Here is a 22403-nt window from a genome sequence, read left to right on the forward strand (position 1 = left end):
AGCCAAACATTACCCAGTTCAAGAACTGAAGGTCATAATCTAGTAGTTAGCATTATTTAAACATCCATTTGTGTATAGCTGAGTGTATGGCATTATGTAATAGCATGGCTGGTGATTGTTTGGTTCAGAGAAATGGCTAATCCCATCAGCCACTGTCAACACCTCGCTGGCACTTGTTACATGCGTTACTCATACGTCTTTGTCTAACTTGTGATTTACTGTCGAACTTGCCTTGGTCAACAAGAATGCATGCTAATCATCAATTGTCTTTTTTTCCTGTAGATTCTGCAATTGTGCTTCGTAATGGTGCTATGATGCCCGACTTGCTTTTGTTGCAGGTATGTACTGACAAGATAAAACAATCTGCCTCTTTTTTTAATTTTGTTTTTCAGGGTTCAATTATATGGTCTATAATTTTGACAACAACTGCGACTTAGTCATTAGCTGAACGCCTTTTTTTCTTGTTATTTTTTTACTGTTATTCATGCCAACAAGAAATTTAAAAATCATGTTGTTTTAAATAATTATAATAAGAGCCTATGGAATACTATTTAAAATAGCCTTTCTCTGTAGGCCCACATAACAAAGATCATAATTAGCAATTGATTAAGCTCTGGTCATGACATTAAAATTAACATTTTTGTGGTTTAGTGTCATGCTTAGCCTCTGAACATTGATTTCAATGTTTCCCAACTTGTTTCTAACTTGAAAGTTTTGAACTCTTGAGATCACACCATACTGACCCTCTTATAAAGCTAAACCCTGTATACCCTAGGACACTTAAGTATTCGCGGCATCTAACTTTCGCGTTTTCGCGGAGTCATCATCACGCGAAAAATTCATGCGCGAAACTAAACTATCATAACGAACTAGCGAAAATTCGAAATTAAATAGCTATGTTCTAAGCAGGCCTGTATTCACTGGTTGCAAGTTGGGGGGCTAATGTTAGACGACTAGTTATGAACATCTGGGGTGTGGAGAAGGGGGGGGGGGGTGCTGTAAGCTCCCAACAGGTTTCTCTTATGTAGGGCCTCAGCCGGGCCTCTCACGTGAAGTTTTAAAAAATTTTATTGGCAAGTATCAACATTTTTCTATTTTTTGAGATTTGCTTTGTTTTAGCTGATGTGACTGACAAAACGTTTTAAAATTAAAACAGGCAAAACTTGTATGCAGTTAAAAAGCTCAGAAAGAAGACATCTTTTTTTTAAGCGTTTTAACAAAGATCATTTTTGCCGATTTTATTTCAAGTTCATTAAGTAGGATATGGGCAAGCAGATGTTTGCTAAAACTTGATATTTTGCAAACCTTTATAAAAGTCGTTAACAAGAATATTTTGCCGCTGATGAAGATAATAATGACGCCTAAGAACTACTAAAAGTTGACGTTTGTATCTATGGCTTCGAATAAAGTGATATTCTACAGCGATAAAAACCTTTCTATAGCCGTTGGACTATGAAATTCCTAAAAAGTTGGGGCGTCTTAGCCGGCCAGCTGTCCAAGGGAATACGGCCCTGTAGTTCATTGATATCCACAACAAAATCGTGAAATTAGAAATGCAGATAATTTTGTGTGTGATTGAGCTCATTGGGAAATTTCTAGTAAATTCGTTAATACACCGAATGAGCAGCATGGCAAAGCAAATTAAGATAACAAGTTTTTTTGGAAAAGCCAAGACAAACGAAGAAGATGATGATATCAGTTTAGTCACCGAATTTGTAACTGATGAGGATGAAAGTCTGGTAGGTGAAGTCATACAATTAAATAATACTTATTGTAGTGATGAATTTTACTGCCAACCAAAAACGATAACAACCCTCACCAGGTCCAACCATGTAATACAGTTCTGGTTGTGATGTTGGTTGTTATCTATTTTCTTTTTTATGAGACAGGTACTGTATTTGATTTTTTTTAAATTTGAAATATTGTGAACTCAAAACGTGCCATGGCCATCGCTTGCTATAAATACTTGAGATCTAATATTGGTACCATATCGGTCACGACGGAAAGGACCGAGACGTCATTGATAGTCCAAGAAACAAATGGCAGCAAGCGATCACGTTGAATTATCGATTTCTGCCATACATTTATACCTGCGGGTTACAAATACAAACTAGTCGCAAATATAACAACTTTTTTTACTAGAGGACCCGACCTGAGGAATCTAATTTGTTTGTTCCACTGTATTTATTTTCACATCACTATATTTTCGCACTCATCAGAGCTGCGAAATTAAGTTGCAGCGAAATTTTACTCTGTGTGCTACTCACGAAACTAAATACTAGCGAAATATAAGTGTCCTAGGGTATAACAATTATGATTTCATCTAGTTTTCAATAGCCTAGCTGACTAACCTTACCCACACTGTGTAGTACTGTTCTCATGGTATTGTGGTTGCCTTTTGTTAGTACAAAGTAGGATTATACTCACTGGAAATTCGAGAATTATCTTCTCTCAAATCTTGATATTTAAAAGTTTGAGTATTTTTATCTTGTTGGCTAGAATTTTGACTGCTGAGTTTGAGATTTGGCACAAGAACTCTTTGAGCAGAATGTATAAGTGCTGGGTTTACTCCACTTGAAAGATGTGCAATATTCAGCAACGATGCTTGCTATGGACTAATGCAACTCGGGATCTAATTATAGTTGCACTTAAATATCACGCTGACTATGCTGGTGTCATGTATTAAGTTAGGTTTTACAAAAAAAAACACCGGAGATGTAGCATGTTTCAGTCAGTTCAACTTGTTCAATTAAAATGACATAGAATGGTGTAGTGTTTTTATAATTTTGGTCTCCAATCTTCTGATTTGATATTATCACGCTTGTTGTCAATGTTTTTGTAGTTGTACCTGCAAAACAAAAGAAAATTATTTTTCATTTGTTTTTACAATTTAGGTATAAGGAACAATACTAATCAAAAGAGTAAATAATGCAGTATCTCATCAATGTTAGCCCTCTGAACCCTCACAGCTGGTATTACGGAATCGCGTAGGCTGTGGCAGAAACCTTAACGGCGGAATACAGGCTTCCACATGGTTCTGTTTACAAAATATGTTTTTAAGCAACAGCAAAAACTAATAAAATTAATTCTTTCGCAGGATGTTAGATTCTAAACTTCACTTCCATTTGTAACATTTTTCACTTATCTTTATCTACTTCCTTCATTATAATAACACATTTTATTAGAATGATATCGCGAAACAATCAATACGACTCATTCGTTGGTAGGTCATAAATGACTGTGATACAAATGTAGAATTTTATGATAATAAATATAAACTTCCAGTATATTTTGAGTCATGAAAGGATGATGAGTGTGCTATGGATGAATATTATCTGTAAATGTTTAATCAGTGTTTAAAATCGTGCGAACTTTTATAGTTTTAGCCCGAATAATGGTGACATACTGTTTTTTTCTGTTTGATGACATCTGCTGTAGGTTGTCCGACTTTTTGTACTGCTGTTTCACCAAATATGATTGCATTGTTAGCACGTTTAGATATATTTGGTAAAAAATTAATAACTTCGGATTGCTGGACATATTGTCTAGGTTTACTGACACGCATTGATTAGATCGAGCAAGGATCAACGGGTTAAAACTCGGTTTTGTATCATGGATTTTTACAAGTTTGTATTTATATTTAACAACTATGATATTATCTTACATGTATTTACATAGCATTGTCTAATTTATTTGAAAATTATAGAGCTTTAACTAGCAAATGTGGTTGCTGCCTAATGACACAGGCTTGGGTAATATTTCATACCAAGGGTTAGTACAAAGCCATTTGCATAGCTATTCATCCATATCTCGTGTATTGCTTTTCATTTGACCAGCACTTTATGTATTTCTATATCAAATTCATTGACATATAAACCGGTGGTGACTCACGGTTCCTTCATCTATATAGGCCTGGGCGGTCATCAAGGTCCTCTTCCTTGCATTGTCTTCCGGAAGATTTTGGCGATGAGTAGATCATAAATGTCAGTTGAAGGCTTCTTCCCTGTCATTAGACACATACCCAACCTAATTTTAAACAGCTGGTAAGTCATCATTGACTACTTGACTTGATGGGCTTTGTACCTAATGACCTCCCATATACTTTCAACACATTAGTCATAACTTATAATAAACTTTCATGGGTAGCAAAATAGTAAATGATGCAGAATTTGAAGCGAACACGAGTCAATACACAAACCGGAGTCAATACACAAACCGGCTATAGGAAATCAATTGATTCTTCAGAAGATTGTGTCAGTCTACCCCAAACCTTCAAAATAAATATATTGATATATATATATATATATATCAATATATTTATTATCAATATATTTATAACAAAAGCCAATGAATAGATTTAAGAATTCAAGCAATTTATTTTTACACAAATTCTGTACCATTCACTATCTCGCTACCCACTTTCGCCTTGAAATTCTAGAAAATTAGAGATGCGAGTTTGCAAGGTGGTTTTTGATGTATCACTAAATGCCCAAGGATGCGAGAGGCCAGTTACGGAAACTACATCACTTGGTTTTCCCGTCAGGTCTGCTTTAATTTTGTTTTAAAAAGGTTGGCTGAAAATGAGAGTATAAGCAAATCGAAAAGTTTGAATCCAAGAAGAGATGATTTAAAAATGAAAATGAAGAAAAAATAGAATTAGCTCTAATATAAGATCAGAGCGTTTTTTTCAAGTATGTTTTATTAAGCTAAATTCAGTTATATTAAATTTATACTTTAAGTTTGTTTATGCGATTTCACAAAAGTGTAGAGTACCAAGCGTGTTGCATCAAGTCTCTCTCACACCGTCATTAGTGCTATGACTCTCAGAAAGGTCAGAAATTCATATGGTATGCTACTGTATGGACTGCTGCATACTGCCACTACTCAAAATTATGTTATACATAATACTGCTACATTTTAATGCAGACCATAACCTTTACATAGGTATTTGTAACCTTGGAGGCATGGGTATAGAGCATGAATAGATAAAATCATGTATTTTTTCATTGTTATATCTCTTATTGGTAGTTTTTAGAGGATGGCAACACAATAATTTATCTTTAGTTAATTTATATGAAAAACATTTTTTGAGATAGGACTTTAAGAAAATTAACTTGCGAGCTTTTGTCCAAGAATGCATTTTGCTCTCATATCAGACATGACTGTACAGTAGGCGCTCCTAAAAGGGGATGATCGGTTCCAGGAACGTTTACATGATAAGGATTTTTCATTATAAGAATGTTAACATACATTTGTACAGGTAAATTATCTAAACCATTTCAGGACCTTTCCAAACTCGCTCATGTGAGAATCTGACATAAATTCTTTTGAATGTATTGGCGGTGCCTTAACTGCATTATTATTGGTTTTCATCGACAACTTTTCATGATCAACCTCATTGGTTTAATAGACCATGATTGTGGTAATTTGACAATAATTTGATGAAGAGCGCATAGTTTTGACGGCGACAGCGACTTACAACAAATGACTAAGAAAAAATAGTTTCACTATAAAAAAGCGGTAGTACCTTTTCGTCATCTATTCGTCCGTAAGAGCTCAAGATTGCAACTCCAACTCGTGACATTCAGATGCACTGACCAATAGCCTTAAAAGTATTTATCAACAATTGCACTGCTTTATGTACCTATTCTCTGTTCCGTCGTCACTTCAGACAAATTATCACAAGAGTCAGAATGTCATGGAAATTGTATGTATTATATGTATAATGCTTTATGTACAGTGTTGGGAAAAAATCTTTGTCCGCCTGTTTAAGTAAGTGTAGCACTGCAATAAATTCATCATAACTTGGAAATATTTTGCACCGCATACATAAAACCCTGTATCAAAACAATCCTAATGAGCTGAAGAATAGAAATAACTAGATTTTAAAATTGCCAAATATCTTCTATTGTATCAACCGCTGCTTACTCATTCACACTGCATACCAGAAAATATGTCATCGCAAATTTTGTTATTATCTCTTCTTTAATTATTTTCTAAATTGAAAATAACAGTCTTGTACTGTTATGGGCCCAGAAAAAAGCCATTGGGGTTGTTTTGCATTTTAATATTTTATCTGGTAGCCTTTGCAGACTATAACCATTCTGCAGCCTTAGGCATGCTGTGAACAAGCCTCACGAGCGCTTGAGTGTTCATAATCTGAAACCAGCAATCATGTTGGACAGCTGGTTTTTTCAAACGCCTTGATCGTGGTAGATCTTTGGTGGTTTGATGCTGCGTTCATTTCTTTACCACTTAATTTTCTTTAGATTGAAATACTCTAAGCTTCTTCGCTATTTTTCTACTGCTCAGATTGGCCATCGTATGCAGGTGAATGATGAGGCCGTTGACACATTTCTTATCCATGGTTGATGTTGACGCTGGTATGAATTCTGGGATCTCTAGCTGTTCCTTTTTGAACAAGCAAAACTGTAAACCTTTGCTGCACATGCTGTCCAAAAGGACCCGTATTGTTGTGATAATATTCCACTTGAAAATTAATAATGTCATATTGCGTTTGAAAATGAGTTAATAAGCACTGATTCACATTGATTGGCCTAAAATTGATTATTGATCCCTGATTAACCCTAATTTTATTACTGATGGTGTCAACAAGATCTAATGTTAACTTACTTTTAAATGATGCATGGTTTGTCAGGGTTCAATCCCTCTACATGACTACAACAACAAATTTACCTAAAATGGGCAGTGAGGTTTGAGGTGGACAAAGACTTTCTGACACCACTGTATGTCGCTTTCTTTTCTCGCAGGTGTGGCAAGACAGACTAACACTCAAATCGAACTTTAGAACTCGCCCGATGATACACTTTAAGTTATATGGCGTTTTTGACGTGGTACAAAGCAAAAACTTTACAAAATTGCCTGACTTTTTCTAGAATTTATGCTATAGGAGATATATGTTATAGGAGCATCTAATTTACTCTAAAAGACCATGTGAGTTTGTGAGGTACAAATATCATGTTTAAAGTGTGCAATAGCTCCCATGTAGGATACTTTTGCTCCCTCATCACTAATTGAACTCTGTTCCAAATTTTGGTCAGGTTACCACATTTTGTCACAATGTCTCAGCATTTATGCTATATTTTTTTGTAGACAAATAAAGTTTATTGTGTATTAACTATTTTTTATCACTTTTAGCCTTGCTTGTCCTCTAGCGCAAAGCCGACCTATTGCTCCTAGCTGTGACTCTGGCACTTATGGGATAAAAGTGCAAGCTGATAATGCGCTGCGTGGCGCTAATCTGCGTTAAAATTCACTCAGCGTGTTCATGCAGAGCGATAAAGCTAGAATTTCTCTACACAACTTTATTGCTAACGAGATGCATTTCGATTGGTTAGTTTTTACCAGAATGTAATTTTACGGCGGGTAATTATTTCTTACTGATGTTCAACAACGTACAGCAGCGCCAATTTTCTATTTTGTTACGATTGAAACATCTTCAGAACAAACACTCAATTGTTCATGAATTTAATAATAGCACTCCCAGTTCTGTCCATCATAACAAACACAATTAAAAAAAAATCTGAGTTGAAAACCAACATCTGGAGTCAATCGTTGCGCCGGTTGACCATCTTGAGAAGGGTAAATATTTAATATATTAAATATGAAAAACCACTACAAAATATAATATGTATAAAAAATTTGTAAAAACAATACAGTTAAAAATACAAGAATCGTCTTTCTTTTGTCTTCTTATAGTGTAGGCAGTGTACACTCTTTGAAAGGAAGATAGGTTTAATAACAAATGTGGAGGTTGTTCATGTTGTAGCCTAGACGACGACATATTGACTGGCCTAAATTTATTAACAACTCCGAAAAAACTGATGATACGGATTTTTATTGGCAGGTTGTGAGCCTGCCCATTATATCATTTACTAGTAAAGCGCTCAAGTGTGTTTATGCACGCACCAGCGATATCTTCGCCCTCCTCATGACGCTTGCAATAAAATCGCCCTGTTTGGACCTTAAAAGCTCCTTGCTATATTTTCAAAAAAAAGTGAATATACTTAAACCTATACCTATACTGAGAAGGTAACTTACCTCCTCAAATAGAGGTGGCGTTCATTAAAAAGATGGCGCTCGATTTTCAAAGCACTCTCCTGATGTGGTCCCAAATAGCGGTGCCAATCAAATCCAGGTGCATTCAAATATAGGTTTAACAGAAGCTCACTTTTAACATTTCTTCCAATACCAAATTGAAGGTGGTCAGAGACTCTGTGCATAAAGTCCTCATCAACTTATTTTTTTATACAATGTTAAAAACTTTGTGCTTTTGTAGAAGTTGTTTAATCTGGAGAACGAAGATGAGCTCACCAAGCAGAACTATTGTTCTTTAATCATATTCTCACAGAACTAATCATATTGGCCTACAAGTTTTTTGAAAAACTGAAGGGTAAGTTGATGAGTCCTCTACTTTTTGTAGTCCTAATCTTCTGATAATTAAATTGGGCTTTGATGACTAAAGTGAGCTCTGGAGACTGCAGTCATTACATTGGGTAGTTGGCTACACTAAAATACTATAGGACTGACAATCCGCAAAAATAGTAAAACAATAGTTATGAAGCAAAATAACCATGTATGGAGTGGCATGTACAATTGATATTTAAATTGTACAATTACAATATCAAAGTATTAAAATATTAACCATTTTTTAAAGATTGAATGTATTTCTTAATGAGTGTAGCCTGGGTTTTCCGAATGGAAAAAGTCTAAAACACAATCAGATTTTGGTCTAGTCCAATAACTGAGTGCGTACAACAGGCTGCGCAGTGCAGCTCAGCGCAATGTATGCTTATAACCAAGAGCAATGCGCTAAAAAAATCTTTGTACAAAACATTTCTTATTAGTGAGTAGGCAACTAGTTAGCCGGTCATATGTGTACCTAATAGAAAAAAACCAATCGCCATTCTGCATCTAACTAATAGAAAACATGTTAACAGCCAACAGGGACCAAAGTTTTTGAGAATCATTATTTTTGTTTTTACAGTTTATTATTGCAATAAACAGCTGTGTTAGACCTTTACAGCTACCAAGGTTTTAGAAATGGGCAATAAATAAACCTTTGAAAAATGGACTACTGATTGCTACCTATTGTATCAGCAAAAGAGGATGAGAACCTGATCAAGCTCATACTGCAACACACTTTTTAGATTTTTTGTCGGTAACATTAGGCGTAAAACCTTCTGCTGATTAATGTGTATGTTAAAAAAACTCTGATAGGCGGTGCGGTTCATAAATAGGGTCATCTTAATCTGAGGGCACACTTCATTGGTGAAAATTAGGTCTTTAATAAGAGCCATCACATGTAGGACAAATTAATGTACCAAAGTCTGTTCTCTTCTAATAAAAAGTGTATTACGTTATTCAATAGAAAAATGATATGGTAATGATGCTACCACTACCAGGCACAATAGCCTTTTAGCTTTTACTTTGAACCAATTTTTATTTACCTTTTATAGCCACAATGTTTGCGCTTTAATTCTGGAGTTGTCTGTTCATGTAATAATGTTCTATCTACCAATCTTTCATACAAATAAAAGCGTCCTCAAGAACCCTGGCCATCATTTTTTAGCTGTTTTTTATGAAATCTAGAGGCATTTGAAACGTTCTTTCTTCCAACAGCGTCAATAATTGTTTAACCTTGTCTTAGCATTTTATAACATATTGAAGGGTAAAGTAACAATTTGTTCAAAACTTCATGAACTTGTGGTATGGCTCTTACTCTGTTTTTTACACTAAGCCTGCTTATAAAAATGCTGATGAAATGCAGTTGCATTTAAATTCTGCATTAATTGTCTAAATTGTTTTTTATCACGGCTTCATTAAGAAATTAAATACTTGGTAAATTTTGATCTTGCAGCCATTTTTTCCCAATCGTGCACGCAGTATGATGCTCAATTACAACAAGGCATGAAGTAAATGTAATACGAAGGAGTTATTGCACTGATTTCTTATGTCTTAATTTTATTTTGAAGCTGTTTCAGTGTGAACTCTTAAACTACCAATAGTACAGCTCGTTTGGCAATGTGTTTCTGTATGGCCAAGTGCTGCATGATGCGGCTTTAGCAAGCTTTTGAACAAATTGTTTCCGATTACTGAGTAATTAGTAAATTACCTTATTACATCTATACCTGATTAAAAAAAGCTATTATTTGCATATTTTGAGCAAATAAGAATGCGTTTACAACCTGAGCATAATATTGCTTTGCAAAAACTTGTTTTATGAAATCTTCTTACTGATGACCAGTAATTTCAGAAGCAATACAGCCATAAATGGTTACTAACTTCAGATCTATAGACTGAGTAACTTTATTGAGCAATAGTACTAATGAGAGTAATTATGTTCATCAGATTAATTAACATGTAAACTAATAATATTCATAAATCATCCGACTAGAGTTTTGTGCTTATCTCACAGTAATTTCAAAATGGACGAAAAGTGGTCCCTCTCACTCGGCAACTTGTTTGTAATATTTTTGGGGGCATGAACTGACATAAAAACTTATGCTGACAAACTTGCTATAAAAATATTGTTAATAAACAATTGGGGTGTAAAGTTATAACCATTTATACACTCTTTTTAGAAATTAGGTTTCACGAAACACTTATGTCGCGGTAGAGAGATCCATTTGGTAGTAAAGGAGTTGAAGTTATAAGCAGGTAGATCATATGGGTTGCGGTCACAGAAACCATGGTTAAGTCGCAAATCACGAAGTTGAGTTATTCGACTTTGAAGTTGCACCAACTGAACTTATAATATCGGTAACAAATTTTGTAACCTGTAGTTCTGGACCAATCAAAGAGTGATCTTTCTGAATCTGAAGTCAGTTTAGCCAATAAAAGTATTTTACCCTCGAAAAAAAACTTAAAACCGTTGCTATGCTAAACAAGAAGTACTGAAAAATGGTGTCCGATTTAAATAATTGTTTCTTTTTTGCCAATTTTAAAGGTAACTTTGACATTTTGGACACTTGTAATAAGTACTTTGGAATTCTAACTGATGTCAAAAGCAGTGAAAGTAAAGGGAGTTGCGGTAATATTTTCCTAACAATTCTTACCAGAATACTACAATATTTAATAATAAGAATAATTATTCAATTTTTATGAAATTATAGTCAGATTTAGTTAGGAGAATAATTATTTGAGTTTGCAAGGTCGAAGTATATAGTGACCGATGGTGTGCAATATGTTACTGTTGTTAATTTTATAAAGATTTGGTTGATGATTTGGGTGTGCCCAATATCGCGATACTTTCAAGCTGTTTTTAATATCTGCAAAATTAAGTAATACACTTTCTTATAAATATACAGCTATTTCTTTGAAAACCAGCTAAAATCTGTTTAGATTTTTAAATTCAGCATAATGTTTTGGATCCAAGTGCAGAAATCTAGATAAATATCACAATATCTTGATATTGGTTGCTATGTCATTTTGAAATGTAAACAAAACTGTACATTTGTTTTCGTTTCTCAAACTTTAACACCAGTTTTCTTGGAACTATGTTTTTGCACTAATGGTAAACATGCTTCAGTTTTTTGACCATAAAATCTGCTGTAATTTGGCTAGAATCAAAATTTTGTTTGCTAAACCTTGTAATCCCGACTTACCATGAATTCTGTGATCATGACACATATTAATAGTTAATGCACTGTTTGGAACTTATAGTGCTATTGTAGAACTACAATAAAAATATTTCATCACTAACAGAAATTAACTACCAGTTTTGATTTTGTATAGGTGTCTTGTTTTCTATTACAGATTTTAATGCGTTTGCAGGACAAAATGAAGCAACTGCAAGAGGTTTATCATATAATTTATTTCAAATTATGTTATTATGATAAAACTTTCCGTAACAAACTTTCATTTGGCTAATACTTGTATCCATTTTTGACTAAAATAAGTCGAACCAATTTGTTTCACTCCTACTACCTGCCCTAAATTGGTGCAAATGGTCATCAGAAATGTGCTTTCTTTGCGCTGCTAAAATGGCCCATTAAATGTACTTTAATTTGATGAAAACTCAAATATTGGTTAATTATTGGCTTTTCCAAAATACCATAAAATACCCATCTGATTTGCATGTACGACTTAGCTGCCCAAGTTGTCAATGCATGGTACTGGAGCTTGTTATCATTTTGCTTGATGAAGGTTGACTTGCAACAAAATTTCATTACGGTTATTTGGTATCAAAAGATTCACCATGGCTTACTCTGCTGTGTTGTAGGTGCAAAATATGGAGAACTGTGATTACAAGCTTTTAAAAGCTAAAAAAGAAACAGTTAATCTCCGCGATCCCGAAACCGCCGTAGATTGGAATCAATTTATTTCGCTGACATAGTAAAATGATTTGGTTATTGTTTTGACAAGTGATCTTCTCACATGAATTGTAAGTTCCGTAAAAGGCTCAATATAAAACTTCTTGTAGCACTAGTTTATGACATAAACTTTGGGTTTCACCAAAGAGCTCTTACCAAATATAGATGCTCGCTAGTTTACAACTTTGTTTTGGGTTGATCTAATCGTCTAGTCGCAATCTGATCATGTGACCCATGCTTCTTGCCAAACAGCGAGCATAATTTCCGCAGCATTTTTTGACTATCACAGGTGACCAACAGGCTTTTCATGCTTATCAGATGATGATATGCATTCCTTCGAGCTAAGGTTAAAAATTAAACAAATTTTTATGGTAGGTTTTGAGATATCAGTGCTCAAAGTGACATCAATGCAGTGATGAGGAAACAGATGCTTGAGGACAATAGACATCGTTTTATTGAATGCGTGAAGTGTATTTGTGAAATAATTTAAATGAATGAGGTTGCATGAAAGTGTAAACAGAAGCCATCTTGTTGAGCTACGTTCCATTTGACCCATTTTTGGAACGGGATTGTAATCTTCGGCAATTTTGTGATGGCGGCGATTAACTGTTCGCTTTTCAGCTTTTAAGAGCATGTTATCACATTTCTACATATATTGCACATGCAACACAACAGAGTAAGACATAGTGAATCTTTTGATACCAAATAACTGTAGTGTGAATTTTGTTGCAAGTCAACCTTTAAGCATTAGTGATCTTTTCGAAAAATGACAAGACTTTCTTTTGGAAACATACCTTTCAAGCAACAACGGTATGCGAGTGCCACTGTACGTAATTTTGATTAATATTCTTAAACTTCATAATCATTCTTAGTATTGACTAAGTATAATTGCTTTTTAGTTTGTGTATTTCTTTATGAAATTTTTTTCTGTGAATGTTTAGCTGAAGCTTGTGCAGGGCTGTCATCAACAACAATTTAGTTGAATGTCATTTACTAGTTATTCCGTTTTACAAATTGGACTGTGCCCTGTGAAATAACTGCTTCATTTTAATTGTGTATACAGCTCCTATTCACCCTTGCATGTTTATATTTGTCATGTTCTTGCATTCTGGTTGCCTGACCATTGACGATAGCACTTGTACAGACTATATGTAAGCATAGTGTCTGGGATAGGAACTGAAACTCACAGTTAAAACCTATGGTGACCAGCTCTAAACTTTACCTTGCAATAATATCTAAAAGCCAAGTCCAGATCAGGGTCAGACTACTGACTATCAATTTTACGAATGAGTAATTGCTTTTGAAATACCACTTCAACATTTGAAGTCCATTTTTTTAATAGGATATGAATAAGTTTTTACATTGCTTAACTCGCGTTCTTCTACTGCCTACAAATCACAATGATGACAAATATCAGAGCTGGGATTGAGAGTCATAAGCTAAAATATCAGAGGCACTTCTGCTTGCTCAGTTTTTCCTTTTTTTGCAGCAATCAATGAGCTTGCAATTGATTAGCTATGAACAGAGTTTAATTTAAATCGGAAAATCATCTATTCAAAAAATGTGATATTTCTATTTTGTTATTACTAATTGCAGGGTGTTGCTATAACATGTTCCGCACCCACTCTGGTGCTAGACAAGTTATCTAAAGAATTGGCGATTCAAGGTTACAAAAGCTTACATATTTGGGGAGGTTTCTGGTCAGAGGAGAGCGGACAAAGGAACTTAGTGAAGGTAAATTATGGTGTCAAAACACCAAAATATTGAGTGACATAGAATGAACCTTGGTGAAAAACAATATTTTTTTAGATGTATTTTACAAATATTGAGATGAAAAATTTTGTGCTAGTCCGAAAATTTCAATAATATGTATTTGGACGATGTATCTAATAGTTTGCAACAAGCTATAGCTTTTTTTTTAACTCTGAATGACACTCGTATTGCTTAACTTGCATTTTTGTACCATTTACAATCTCTGTTTGTGAGAAATGTACCTTTTGTTCCAAAACCAGTTCGGCCTGTCATAGCTGTTTTCTGAAGTCATCATTCAATTTTCGGGATTAACGGGGACCAGGGTCTTTTGTGGACAGTGAAAACCCACAAAATAAAAAGTAATGTTTTCAAGTATATACATAAATGAGCCAAACTTTAAGGCCAAAACACTTGCATTGTTTCATTAGCATAATGTATTTGTTTCCTATGTGAAAAGTAAATTAATGTTCCTTTCATTGACTTTTAGGTCATATTCTAACTTAAATCCAAGTATTTTAACTCAAATTATGAATTTTTTGTACTATGGGCATAGGTCAGATTTCTATCTGGTTGGAATAGCTGTACAGCAAATTTTGCTATAATGTACATGTATACCTATTATAACGCAAATTCCTCTCAATGTAAAGAATTTATGTAAAGCTTTTGTTTGACCAACATAAGTAATGCCATATAGGGTAAAGTGTCAAGTTGGTGAAAATTCCCAAATTTATTAACAAAATTTTCATAGTTGTCCTTAAAAATATCGCTTACATTCTTACCAAACTTGAGCAATGATAAGATGCATAGGGTTCGCTATTATAGATACCAATACATTGTTAAACTAGTTTGTCATTAGAGATTGTCATTTTTGTCAAAAATATGTAAAATGATTCGCCTAGCAAGAAATCAGAAATATTTGAAGTGGATCTATCAGTGATAGCTTTGGAGTGTTAATACAGACAGACTCCTACTTATGGACATTCGAGTTACGAACAACGGTACATACGAACAGGTCTGCGTGTATATTCATCGATAATACCGACGGTATTACCGACGTATTAGCGGCAGAAAGAGGCGCTATGTAGAAGCATCACCCAGCATCCACCTTCCTCTGCCCAGTTTGTTGCAGTGCATAAGTGTGTGAACGTATCTCCAATGCGCAAATAACTTTTTTATTTTTCCTGTATGTATTGTAAAGGAGTTTGCCGACCTTTAGTTGGCACGATCTAGACTAATAAATAAAAAGAAGAGTGTGTGTAGTTTCATTCAGCTTTTTATTAGCGAAGGAAATTTCACTATTCGAGAAGCGTACATCTATCTGCTCTGCTCAAATAAATGAGATCGCTCCGTTATATTCAGTAATATCAACCGTTCCGTCCTAACGGCAAACGGTGAGAACACCGGCTAACAAGGTGAATAAATAGGACCGCTAGCGAGTTGGTATGACAACAATAAAAGTGACGATAAATGATAGTGTTATGATGGGATATCAGATATAACAATAGCATAACGAGTGAAACAACGGTATAATAAAAGGACAACACATTAAAAGGACAAAAACGATAAGTTCCAGCATAACGATTAAAACAATGATATAATAACAAAGGACAATACACACAATCAATAAGAAATGCAGTGTCATGGCCCGGCGTCCACCACAGTATTCTCTCCATTTTATTAAAAAGTTTTTTCAGTACAAACCAATTTACAGGTTACTTATACAAGCCTTAAGCATACTTATATAAACCTTCAATATACTTATATACATGTAGGCATAAATAATAAATAAATACATTTTAAGCATAAATTATAATACAAAATATAGCACTGAAGCAACTTACGAACAAATTCACTGTACAAACAAATGTTCGGAACGTAACTCGTTCGTAGGTTAGGGACCGTCTGTATACCAAGCTGAATGTCATGATATCTAGTCTCATCAAAATCTATCTTGCTATCAAGCTCTTCCCGACGATGGATAAATGATAAGTCATACAGACACTGATTTTACTTTGTTAGCTAGCCGCAACAAGTAGCAGTCTGTCTCTTGTGGCTTTTATTCACCTCACCTTCTTTTTGATCTCCAAATTCATGTTTACTACCTTCAAAACTGAATGTTTTTTTAATTGCCAAATCAGTTGATATCAGCATCAGAATTAAATTTTTAGCTGAGCTAGAATTTATTTTGGTCATCTCAAATAGTCTACGAAGATGAACTGTTATAAACGAGCGCATTTGCACAGACATGCTAATGGCAAAAAGTAGCTTTATTATATAAGCAGAGACTAAATAGTGTAAACAAAAGCTAAAAATATGTTTTAATAGAAACTTTTCAACTATTTAAAGAATTTCAATAGTGTCTATATAATTAATGATTAATGTATAATCCTAAATATTTAGGATTTGTTTGGAGTGCGCGAGAGGACAACTCTGCTTTGCAGAGTAACCTGGCAGTAACCCTATGCTTAATTTGTACATGTATGCATTGCAGTGAAAGGCATATTCATACACACCAACCTTACAGTGTTAAAGGCCAACTGAATGAAAAGGGACTTTTATACAATTTATAGTCAATTTGTGCATGGAAAAAATTGACCGTGTAGACAGTTAGGAATTTTACTCAGCTCAAGATTTTGAATCAACTTGGCTTGAACTAAAAAATACCATGGCAGTGTAGAGTGCTGTAAAAGATTATCAGTTGCAATAATTATGCATTCAAATATTGCAAATTATTACAAGGTCAATTAGCATAGTTGTAGTGTCAGTCTAGCAAGGTAAATGTTGCAAGTTCAAATCCTGTGGGATGCAATATTTTTCCATTATCCAATGGTGGCTTTATATGGACAGACACGGTTCTCATCACAGTACAGGCTGAATGTGTAAAATTTTGTAGATTTTGGTGCATTTTGCTTAGAAATAAGAGGAATGGTAACGCTGTAATTATTAGTTTGTAAAGCAAAGCTTTTCTTAACCCAACTATTCATTACATTTTATATTTAAAAGATACCATTCTTACCTAATAGTTTGACAAAAAAGCTTTAGCTTAAAAGAAAGCATTAATGATAATGTTTGTTGTTTTTTACTTTTATTGAGTTAACTTGTGTTAACAACATCGAAACAAGAATTTTTAAGGCTTACTAGGTTAATTTTTTTTTAGGCAAAACATCAACATAGTGAGAACTGCAATCTCTTTAGGGGAAACATAATTATGCAGAGTTTTAGTAGGAAAGCATCTTCTGTGCGACCTAAATTTAGTACAGCCACCGATATAGCTTGCTGCAAAAGCCTACTCTTCAAGTTTCTGGCCAATCTCCTAAGCGTTCTAAAACAACATGATGGAGCACACTTTTTAGTCAGTATTGTTTTAAAGCTGGTTTGGTATCTTGGGAAAGTCTGTAAAATGACTAGTGTTCAACATTCTCCTAATTTTTAACTATACTAACAGGTTAATAACTGGTTTCTTTGCAGGTAGAGCAGCATATTTACCAGTGGAGGCAAAGTGGTCAAGATTGCCTAACCTTCAAACAACAAGTTGATGTTCAATTTCCAAAAAGGCATCCAGTGACTGAAATGACATCCAACCTTAAAGTTCTTTCGGTAGCTGGACGTGTCTACAGTCAGCAAAGTTCTCTTGCGAATTGCTTCAAAGATCTCTAGCTAAAATCATATTTTAAACGTTGTGCAGAGCCATTAGTTACAGCTACCACCACTGCACACATTATACTCGAGGTGCCAGGAAATGGTCACACAATTTGCAAGACAATTATGGAGCTCAGTGTTTTGAAGCTCTACAGCTTTATTTGACAGAAATAAAATAGTCCACTTTTGTTGATGTTTTATGGTATTCTTGTGAATGCTTTGATTTTTAATCTTTTGGTAATGTAACAGCTGTTTGGCCTGCTTTTGATAGGTTGCTCCATTTGCACTAAAGACTTTTAGATTTATACAAACTCATTGTGTTTTAAGAATATTTTATTTGTCACCGTTGCACTCACTTAAACAATTTGTTTGACGTACTTATATTGAGCTTTCCTTTTCTGTAAACTCAACTCCTTGACGGGGTTGCTTAAAGAGTCAATTTTTTTCCTTTTGAGTAAGTTTGGGCTTTTTTTAAAGAAATATGCTGACCAATGTTGATAAATGTGAGTTAGATATACATGCATGCAATCTGCACAGTGTGTTCAATGTTACTGCATGGTTTCATCGAAAGCTCTTATCTGAAACCTGTTATAATCCAAAGGGCCCCACATATGCTATATTTCCCAGTTTTGCCTCAGTAGCAATGAATTGACTTAATCAAATTGTATAAGTAATAAATGTGGCCACAGGTATGCAAATATCCCATGATTGACATTTATGTTTTAAAAATTGAGTGTCTCTGACTCTACCAGGCATATTTGGCAGCATGAATATATGCACTGTTTTAATTAATATACGTTTTAAAAGTTTTCTATTTGACAACCAGGATGGTTTCAATACTAATTACTTGATGTCAATACCATCATAGTTTTTATTGCAACTTATTACAACTTTTTTAAAATGGACAAAATGCTTGTTTTTGCCATGCATGCCCACTAACAAGCTATTAAGGGAAAGCATAAGTTTTCAATTTTATGAATAATATGTATGATAAACTTTAGATCAAAGCACACACAGATGTGCTTGCAAATCGGTTTTCTTAAGATCTGTTAGCAAAATCCCTGAAACCCAAATTTGTTTGCTTTTTAACCAATTGATAGAAAATTAAATGATGCAATAAAGGTTCATTACAACTAAAAAGAACCAAACTAAATATCATAATTAGCTAAATTTATATAAAAAGAAAAGAATTAGAGCCTGGAACTAGGACTATCTAATTCAAGATATAAAAACATAATAGGAGGCCCTGAAATTAATGAGAAGATAACTTCTCTTGCAAAAGAGAAGACAACTCAGAATTTTGTATAAAGATTTTCAAATTTTACGCTAATGGGAGGTCCTCCATTTCAAACTACAGAGCCTCCTAACCTGCAAAATTTTCCAAAATGTTGAACTCTCCGGCAAAATTTATGCAAAATACAAAATAGATACGTATGCGATCAGCATGACGAGTAGAGTTGTTTAAGCATGTTTCTAGCGAAGCCTCCTATCAGAAGCCTCCTATTATCAGAAAGCCCTATATCGTGGATATATTTTCCAAAGTGGCCTCCTATTCAATCTAATTTGACTATATATATATATATATATATATATATATATATATATATATATATATATATATATATATATGTATATATATATATATATACCAGTCAATGTCAAAGTCAAACCAGTCAATGTCTTTCTCTAAATGAATCTTTTTTGCAGAGATCAAACAATTGCATGCGTTCATGCTGAACAGCTTACAATAAAGAAAGATCAAATCGTTGCCACATGTACTCTTCGCACACGCGAAAGAGGCACAATTTTTAGCCCCGAAATAGTAGTACTAAGCCTATCGTAATTGCTCAAGTAAATAATTAAATTGCTAATTCATATTTCTAAATAAAGAAAATCATTTAAAAAAAGTCAATTAAAGATGGAATTCTGTCTGCTTTTTACGGGATTGGTAGGCTGAGACAAGTCTCTAATCCCGAAAGTGTTGGTTTTGGTACAGAAAGGATAAAATTTAATTGTTAACTGATAGTGGTTTTCTTCAAATAAAAAAATGAGTGCTGTGAGCATAGAGTTATCTCCCCCTAGAGTGATAACTACACGAGCGTTTCCGGTGCCAACAAGGAGCGTTTAGGCCACGCCTCTTTTTTGTGCTAGTCAGTCGTAGTGATTGACTAGATCAATAACATCAGCCATGAGAAGGGTTAAACAAGGATCATGAATTCCAGTTGAGATAGTAATTAATGCTCATATTAAAGAAATGATGATTATAGTTTATTACTCTAATATATGCTTATTATTTAAAGCAATTCAATACCTACCAGGGATTGCTAAACATATTATGGAAATGTTTACTTTTTCATTTCCATAAACATAACTAGAAATTCCACTGTCATACAGCCCACGACCAAAGAGATGGCCAGAGATACTGGCAAAAAAATAAAGGGTACTGATGGTTGAGAAATGCAATATTAGCAATCAAATGGCTCTGCAGTGCAATAGGATAACTGCAATGGTAGCTGTAATGTACTGGGTGTGGGTGTTATTATATACAACAATAAGCAATAATGAATGGAAAAGATGTTTATATTTTCCTCCTGCAATAGGAGAAATGCAATATTGGCCAATATTAGAAGTAAAATGCACTGATATTCTTAGAATAATCAATTTTATTAATATAGTAATAATAGAAAAACAATACACAATTTTGATTACATTTCAAAACGTAATAGGTAGCAATATCGAGAAGTGGTATTTATATAGGTTTTTAGAAAATTTATTTAAAAAGTGTTTGGTCATGACAAACAACAACAATGAAAGGAAAATATTACACGTTTATATCTCTCCCTTGCAATAGGAGAAATGCAATGTTGGCCAATATTATAAGTAAAATGCACTGATATTAAAATAACCAATATTGTTAATATAGTAATACAGCAATAATAGAAAACCTATGAGCGTTCATGCGTCTCGAAGATTTCTGCAAACTGCAGCAAAATAAAAGCTGTTATTAAAGTGTTATAAAGCTGTAGGCCTAATTTACTGTAATGTATGTAATTCAACAACAATAAAGAAATATGTTTATTATAACTCTGAAATGCAAAATTAGAAGTAAAATGGCAAGCTACTGTGTACTATACACAGTTTGAAAGTTGGTTGCGTTGAATGTAGAATGGTTTTGATAAGCGATCTTTATTTCTAGAAATTCTAGAAATTCCACTGTCATACAGCCCACGACCAAAGTGATATTGGAAAAAAGAAAGGGTACTGATGGTTGAGAAATGCAATATTAGCAGTCAAATAGGATAACTGCAATGGTAGCTGTAATGTACTGGGTGTTATTATATACAACAAATAGTAATAATGAAAGGAAAAGATTATATGTTTATATCTCTCCTCCTGCAAAAAAAGAAATGCAATATTGGCCAATATTAGAAGTAAAATGCATTGATATTATTAGAATAACCAATATTATTTATATAGTAATAATAAAAAACCAATGCACAATTTTGTTTACATTTCAAAACGGCATAGATAACAATATCACGAAGTTGTGATATTTATATAGATTTTTAGAAAATCTGTACTACGTAGTCATTGTCCTGTAGTCATCCAAACTTATAATTAATTATTGCAATAATCTCATTAGAACCGTTAGAAAAAATATCATCGTCATGCCTTTACTTACACTGCGTTAGATTTTTAGAAAGTCTGTACTACGTAGTCATTGTTCTGTAGTCGTCCAAACTTATAGTTAATTATTGTAATAAAAAACGTTAAAAAATATCATCGTCATTTGCTTGCCTTTACTTATACTTATATTGAAAATGAAAAAATTGAAATCAGCAAAAATGAAACGATTTCTGTACTCCTATGTTAATGGCCAAAACCTTCGGCAATTCGACAATGCTATAGACTGGTGAAAAGTGCATGTTATTTTTTCGTGAAATGCGCAAGACATCTCCATACTTCATCGTTCTATTATCTGTCCCTCGGCGTTTTAATTTCCGGTCTTAACTTTTATTAAACCAAGCTTTTCAAGCGTTTTGTGGCGATTTTCGTTGAAATTAATCTGTCTATTTGTGTATAATCCGATCGGATGGGTAAGTTTTAAGATATTATCATAGGTTTACAAAGACTTGGTAACATATTTAAATAGTTTTAAATGTGTTTTGTATCGTTATTATACTTTAACGACTTTAAATTCCGATGCTTAAATTTTTTGATGAAATTTCTTGACGAGGGTTCGTCTCATTTTTGATTAATAATTTTCGTAAGTTGTGTGCGCATGCATTTATCATAAAACTCCCACACTTCCGCTCCGCTCGTGTGGTCGTGGGAATATTTCCATAATTTTAGGGAAATGGATATGGAAATTTTATTTTACAAGTATGGAAATGGTATGAAAATGGAAATAATATGAAAATGAATTATGGAAATGCTATGGAAATGGAAATAATATGGAAATGAATTATGGAAATGGAATTAATATGGAAATGAATAATGGAACTTTTATGGAAATGGAAATGAATTATGGAAATGGAAATAATATGGAAATGGAAATACTATGGAGATGAAGTAGGAAAATGGAATTAATATTGAAATGGAAATAATATGGATATGAATTATGGAAATGGAATTAATATGGAAATGAATTATGGAAATGGAAATAATATGGAAATG

General features: G+C 33.7%; 1 protein-coding gene across 1 annotated transcript; it reads left to right on the forward strand.

The window, feature by feature from the left end:
• The first annotated feature begins 314 nt into the window (after positions 1-314).
• On the forward strand, positions 315-18418 carry LOC137400064 (uncharacterized). Its single transcript, XM_068086376.1, has 3 exons — positions 315-338; positions 13932-14069; positions 17556-18418. The coding sequence occupies exons 1-3, from the start codon at positions 315-317 to the stop codon at positions 17742-17744; spliced, it is 351 nt and encodes a 116-aa protein (XP_067942477.1). The 3' UTR covers positions 17745-18418.
• Positions 18419-22403: the final 3985 nt, after the last annotated feature.

Source organism: Watersipora subatra, chromosome 7 (genome assembly GCF_963576615.1).
Source record: "Watersipora subatra chromosome 7, tzWatSuba1.1, whole genome shotgun sequence".
Taxonomy (NCBI): domain Eukaryota; kingdom Metazoa; phylum Bryozoa; class Gymnolaemata; order Cheilostomatida; family Watersiporidae; genus Watersipora; species Watersipora subatra.